Source organism: Zeugodacus cucurbitae, chromosome 3, assembly GCF_028554725.1.
Source record: "Zeugodacus cucurbitae isolate PBARC_wt_2022May chromosome 3, idZeuCucr1.2, whole genome shotgun sequence".
NCBI lineage: Eukaryota > Metazoa > Arthropoda > Insecta > Diptera > Tephritidae > Zeugodacus > Zeugodacus cucurbitae.
This window is the reverse complement of record NC_071668.1, coordinates 25,424,744-25,431,930: the sequence shown is the minus strand read 5'-3', so window position 1 is coordinate 25,431,930 and position 7,187 is coordinate 25,424,744. Positions and strand designations below refer to the sequence as shown.

At 32.8% G+C, this 7,187-nt stretch overlaps 1 protein-coding gene across 1 annotated transcript; it reads left to right on the top strand.

Moving 5' to 3' along the window:
- The first annotated feature begins 4,240 nt into the window (after positions 1-4,240).
- Positions 4,241-6,870, top strand: LOC105214754 (ficolin-1-like). The gene is made up of 3 exons (XM_011188358.3): positions 4,241-4,490; positions 6,005-6,529; positions 6,600-6,870. The coding sequence occupies exons 1-3, from the start codon at positions 4,279-4,281 to the stop codon at positions 6,751-6,753; spliced, it is 891 nt and encodes a 296-aa protein (XP_011186660.2). The 5' UTR covers positions 4,241-4,278; the 3' UTR covers positions 6,754-6,870.
- The last annotated feature ends 317 nt before the right edge of the window (positions 6,871-7,187 follow it).

Here is a 7,187-nt window from a genome sequence, read left to right as displayed (position 1 = left end):
GTCTAACAATTAAAGTAAAATATTCAAAAAATAGGAAATAAGCAGTTAGCCTTCATGATAATAACATATTTTGGGGTATGACACAAAATTGTCTTGCCATTTGCTATTAGTTTCTTTCTTAAATTGGTATAAGTTTGAAATAAAATATGGAATAACAATTAAAGTGTCTAATGTTGTTCAGCATGGAAATGGTTTTTTTCGCCGTCAACCGTTTGACATAGACATCCGTTCAGACGTATTACAAATGCAAACAACAATTTCAACTGCGAATATTCGACAATTCGATATGAATTTTAAATAATGTATGAAGACCCTCAGTGCCACAGCCACTCTTGGTAATGTCACAATTCAGGTTAATGTAATATACGTTCGATTGTTAGAATATTCATTACAATATTCGACTTCATTCTCTATAAACACGCAGCAAAGATAAAAATCAGCCTACGTATTTTTTGCTATGCAACATTTAACAATTTGCTTAGTTATTTCTCATGCCGTTCCTTTGTTTGTGCGCTGACAAATTTCCATCGAATTTGATGTGGCTTTTGTGTTGCCATTATTTCTGACTGCCGCCGCTAATGTACTTTAAATCAATCATTCAGGCATTCAAATTACAACCAATGCTTACTCAATTGCCCCACTCGCCAGGCATAAGCTCGTTCATATTTCGTTTTCCAATTTTCATTTGCGCTTCATTCATTCATAGCTGACTTGGCTGACTTGTGTCTAAAAGTGCTTGCCGATTTTGTTGCTAGATTTTTCGATATTTCCCTCATTTTGTCGGTAATCGATGAAAAGTCTTAAAAAAATGTTGGAGTGTATGTGTGCGCTCTTGCTTTTATATTCGCTTCTTAGAATTTAATTAAGCGCTGTAATGCTGTTTGCATAAATTCATAATTCTGTGCAGTGCCCACTCTCTTTCTATCATTTTTAGTAGTATTGAAAAAAGTAAGAGTGGTGGGTAAATATAAGAGTAAATATATTCTATTAAGATGAACGAACAATTGAATTCATTCGCAATAATTTTTAAAGCAATACAAATTGAGATATCTTGATGAAACTAAGTACACATATTCCTTGGCACCATAAGAAGATTGCTTTCGAAAATGGGCGAAATCAGTCTATTGCCACGTCCACAAAATGGTGAAAACCGAAATCAGATAAAGGGCCATAACTAAGCCATAAATAAAGCTACAAAAGCAAAATTTGGTACAAAGGATCTCACTGGGAAGGGGCATATTTGGTTTTGAGTTTTTTGGGAAAGTCGGTGTGGCCCCGCCCCCTATTAAGTATTTTGTACATATCTCGTACTCTACCAAAGCTATATCAACCAAACTTTCTAGAGTCGTTTCATTCAGATACTAACTTATACAGTCCAAAAATGGAGGAAATCGGCTTATAACCACGCCCTTCCCTCATACAAAGGTTATGTTGAAAACTACTAAAAATGCTTTAATTCAGTAAGGGAAAACACAGAAGGGCTGCACACAAATTGGTATACAAAATTTTAAATGAAAATCGGTTTATAATATTTTCCTGGCATTCCAATAATATGTTGTGAAAATAGGTGAAATCAGAACTTTGAAGTCCATCTGAATCGTTAACCTTACAAGTATACAGTAAGCACTAGTGAAGCAAATTTTATTTTTATCATTCAAAAACTGCTAGAGCAGTCATCTCGGGATCGATATATTCATCCAATCATAAAAAATATTAATTTAAATAAAGCTTTACCTTTTACACTGTACAACGCATTAACAATATCTTATTTGTGATATAAACCCTTTTGGTGGACAAAACTACCTACACGCGTTGTTTATCTTACATTTCTAGGAAACATTGCGTATACGCAACGTTGGGAGTAACAATAGTCAGTTGTTATTGTTACTCAGCATGCCAGTCGTGTTAGAAATGTATTGTCAATAATGGGTTCTCGCTATTCAAGGAGTAGTTCTGTTTTGTTTTTATTATTCAGTTGGTTCTAGAACGTTGAGCTAATAGCATATATAACTTGATACGAGACTCCTTGGTTCGAGAGAGAGCTGTCAAAACTCGCATTTTTTTTGGTAATTTCTTTTCTTCACACAAATTATTGTGAATTCTGAAAGAGAAAGGCTATTTTGCCACTGGTACTATTCGAGAAAATAGAACAATGAATAAAATCACGATAAATACGAAAACTCTTCAGAAAAAAGAGAGAGAGTCATTTGATTTTAGCTTTGACCAAAAACATAATGTACTATTAGTTCGATGGAATGACAATTCTGTGGTGAATGTGAACTAACATCGCAAAAATCGAACCATTGGTTACAGCAAAACGTTGCGATAGAAAACTAAAAAAATGGTGAATGTGCCACAGGCCCAGGTTATAGCAGATTATAATAAAAATATGGGAGGCGTCGATCTGCATGACAATGGAATTACCAATTATAGGATTCGAGTAAGAGGGAAAAAGTGGTGTGGCCACTGTTCATCAATTTGATAGATAGTGTTTTAGTAAACTCGTGGAAGATTTCCAATCTGGCAAATGAGCGATCAATGACTCAATTAGAATTTAAATCTTACGTTGCTGTTAGTTTGATGAAAATCGAAGAAGCCCAACTTGCAGATAAGTCTCACTTTTTCGGTAATTCAAATAGAAATTTAGGAAGACCATCCAAAAACGCATTGCCTTCCAATATTCGCTTCGATAATATTGGTCATGTCATAGAGGAGCACGAAAATAAACGTCGAAGAAGATGTAGATAGTGTAAAAGTACAACAATTTATATGTGTAAAAAATGTCATATACATCTTCATCCTGATTGTTTTAAAATATTTCACTCACGCCAATCGCTATAGTATTTGCGTAAGTGAAATATTTTAAATGTATTTTTATGACTTGTTTGTATAACATAAGTTCAGTAATCCCAACGTTAATCAAATAATTAATCAATATTTTTTTTTTTTAATGGTTTTCTCTTTTTTTAAGTATTTTTAAACGTAATAAACAATAAAACCATAAAATATGCTTTTATTTTTACCCTTGGGAGTTAATGGGTTAATAATATGTCTCCGTGCCAAAAATGGGTGAAATCGGGTTATAACTTTACCTAGCTCTAATATACCTAATATTAGGGTTTCCAACTTTCAATAGACTTTATACCATATGTATGACGAATATGTGGGTCAACTGGTGTATTATATAATATAAATAAAATTAAATAATTAAATTGCGAGAGTATATAATGTTCGGTTATACCCGAACTTAGCCCTTCCTTACTTGTTGTTTCTAATCATAACCACACTAATTGTTCAAAATATTTTGGAATAAACTTGTAAAGAAAAATGGAATATAGATTAAGTATTTCAAATAGAAAAGTGTACATAGAATTTTAATAATAATTATACAGCACACGTATTCACTAATGTTAATATTATATTCTCTAAGTGGATAAGACAGTTAAAATTCCATAAATTGAATTTCTGTAACTCGAACTCTTGAATTGGCAATAGAAGTCAAATTTCATACCAATTACCTTTCGTAACTCGAAAGTTTTTTTGGATTATGGATTAGGAAAGTTCAAATATATTTATATACCCTCGCAATGCACGTATGTATGTTGCGTATAACAGTTTTGTTCATACATATGTATATGTAACACACAATATATATATCAGGAAAAGTTATTTCTAAAAGAAGTTTCCACGACATTTCAAGAAGATAGCTCACAATTTGAACCATATAATCACCGTAAAGCCCACATAATTATACTATATAGACAGTAATTAAATGGGAGTTTGAGTATTTAATTCAAGGAGCGATTTCATAAGCGTTCACCACCTAACTATAGTATATTCATGTTCATATAATTTTGAATATTTGTATATATTACATATTAACCGATATATACAATTTTAAGCACGCCCGAAGTTTAAAAATCTTAATACTAAACCTAATATACCTAAAGTGTAGCAAGGGCCAGCATAGCAAAGTAACACGTGTTTCCAGTTTTATCAACACCACACACACTAAAGCTAATGATTTTGTGTATGAAATACACTGGTTGCTGTGTACTTAGTAGTGATGTTGATTGGAATTCGAAAGCACGAAGCTGACTCATCATACTAATTCCATGATAAAATGCTTATCGCAACATTCCCTTGGAATTCCTTTAGAAGTAGCACATAGTACACATGTATATAAATAATGTATATAATTTCATTTGAATTTTAAACATTTAAAAGCTAAATCTACACTTCAAAAAGCATCAGTCATTTCGCACAACTCGTGGAAAAATGTTTCGCTTTACTTCCTTTATTGTGTTAAATTGCATATTAATTTTTCAAATCGGATTTGGTCTACAACAGGATGCTGATACAAGTACAGTGTGCGATTGCAATTGTGATGTGCAAATTGACGTCGTTTCAAAAATCCTGAAGGAGTTGGAAAACGTGCGGAAGTTTACAGAGGAATGTTCGAACAACGAAAAGCTGTTACGTGCGAATCGGTAAAAATTAACTATTTTGTATACTCCTATATAATAATATCGTATTCATTTTTAAGTAGCAATTCACATTAAAATAAAAACATCGATCTTTTATTCGATAAGATGCATCGAATAAAAACATCGATGCATCGAAAGTACTAAAAGAATATTAATAATTATTCTAAGAACATTCCAACTGCAAATTAAGTAATATTTGTTTGTGTACTTATGTTTACGAAATATTACTTACGCACGTTCTGAAAGAAAATCAACTTTGTTAAATAAATTTGAAGTGTACTAGTTTTTATTAAAGGATTAAAATATTATGTTAAGTTTAAGTTTATAAAAGTAATATCATACAGTGATGTAACAACAACTGTTAAGTATTTGAAAGCTAATTTATATAATTTAGGAAATTGTGTCTGTAAATCGTTCCAATAATCTAGCGGATTATGAGAGTAATTTAGACTAACCTGATTTCTATTTTTGTTGAATTAGTGTTTTATGTCACATATCTGTTTATACAGTTTTTCGAGTCTTCAATTTATGTACATAACGTTTTAATTGTGTTCCCCCCGATCTTTCCTTAAGTTTGTATGATATTGAATGATTTATCAGAGTCTTAAGATAATAAGATTGTTAAAGTTCGTTGCGGAAATTTGCGGATGTAGTTGTATTCGTAAAAATACTAATGCCTTTCGAACTCACTTCTTTTATGGTATTGGCTAAGGGCAACTTTCACGACAAATCATATTCAGTTTTTCCCTAATTTCTTAATTATTTTTACAAAGCCCTAATGAAAGTTTTGACGATCCGTTACCATGCGAAAAAGTATTTCTGCGAATCATCGTCATATATATAAGTGCAATTGAAGTGTCTTGTGAGCCACAGGATGTAGTAGACCGAAGTGACCAATGATATATATTTAAAAAATTCATAGGGATATCTCAACGGGAAGTACATATGATCGCAGCTTCATGCAAGTCGAACCATTGTGTATTTGTAGCATTATCAGTAACAAAAGCTGACATTTTAGTTTCATTGATACCCCAATTTCCGCATGTCTTTAAAATTTGCTCGCTTATATATTCAGATGTATGCCTTCGAAGTCAGATGTTGACTTAACTTCAAGAGTTAAAGAATGCAATTGTATTCCCTCACTGAAAGACATGGTGATGCCTAGGAAACTCTACATTTGTGTATTGTGCAATTTTTATACTCTCAAACCAAAGTCCGTCTGTCCGTCCGTATATCCGTACGTGCAAGCTGTAACTTCAGTAAATGGGCGAATTCGGTTCACAACCACGCCTACCTGTGTTGCATCCGAACTTAGCCTTTCCTTACTGGTTGATTACTTACTTTTGCCATTTTAAGGCAAGTTCCTATCGGGACAAATACAATAAAAACATTAGATGCATCGGAATTAAGCCATGTATCACATTAAAAAACATCATGTTTCGTACATCGATGCATATCGGCTATAACTATTTTCCGGCGTTTTTAGTCGTAATTTAGTTATTATCTCTTTATTTCAGAGCAATAAAACCGTATAGTTTTATGGAAGTTAACAACCTGAAGAGCGGGGTATACAGAATTGATTTACCAAAGATTAATGTCACCAACTTGGAGGTGTTTTATGAAGAGGATATGGATATTGGGGGATGGTTAGTTATACAACGGCGTCAAAATGGCTCAGTAGATTTTACCAGAAATTGGCATCATTATAAGAAGGGATTTGGCGACTTAATGGGAAACTATTGGATCGGTTTGGAAACCCTGTACGCGCTCACCAGCGGTTGTGAACAGGAGTTATATATTCAAATGAAAGCACGCAATGGTACAGAATATTATGCTAAGTATTCTCACATTCTCATTGGTAACGAAGGAGAGGACTACGTTTTGAAGAAATTGGGTAAATATAGCGGAAGTGCTGGTGATTCCCTAAGCTATCATTTGGGAATGAAATTTTCATCGTATGACCGTGATAATGATAAAAGTAATACAAGGAATTGTGCACAGACTTACTACGGCGGTTGGTGGTTTAATGATTGCTATAGAGGGTAAATATAGTTTGGCTTAACAGCGTTTGTGATGATATATCTTTTATATGTATATGTATAAATTTTTTAGTCACTTTAATGGGCGCTTCGAACATAGTTTAGGCGGTCTGAACTGGCATGATATAGAAAAAGATGTATCTCTGGTGTTTGCGCAAATGATGATACGACCGAACCAAAATTGCTGGAGGAAGTTAATGTTGCGCAATGCATATCAACAGGATTAAAAAAATATTGTTTTTTAACTGTTTTTACTGTATGCGTGCATGCTTTTTTTTATCTCAAAAACTATGTGAATTAATTTTTAAATATACTATTTTAAAATAAAAATTGTTGATGAAAGACTTGTACGTTTCTGCTAATCGTCGAAACACTACTCAAACTCAATTTTTGTGATAACCTTTGTTTTATTTTGGAAAAAAGTCACACGGAGTCTTGTCTGGCGTATATGGTGGCTGGGGCAAGGTTACAGTACCATTCTTGCGAAAAAATTAACGAACAAGCAAAAGAAAATCGTAAAGCTATTATAATAAAAGCACGTCTAACCTTAGCTTACAGACAAAGTATAGCTAAAAATTTCATCGTACCTCAAAGACATGTATATCAACATAATAAAAAAATATATATATTTAATTTGACAATTGGCTTTTGGACTTTTGTG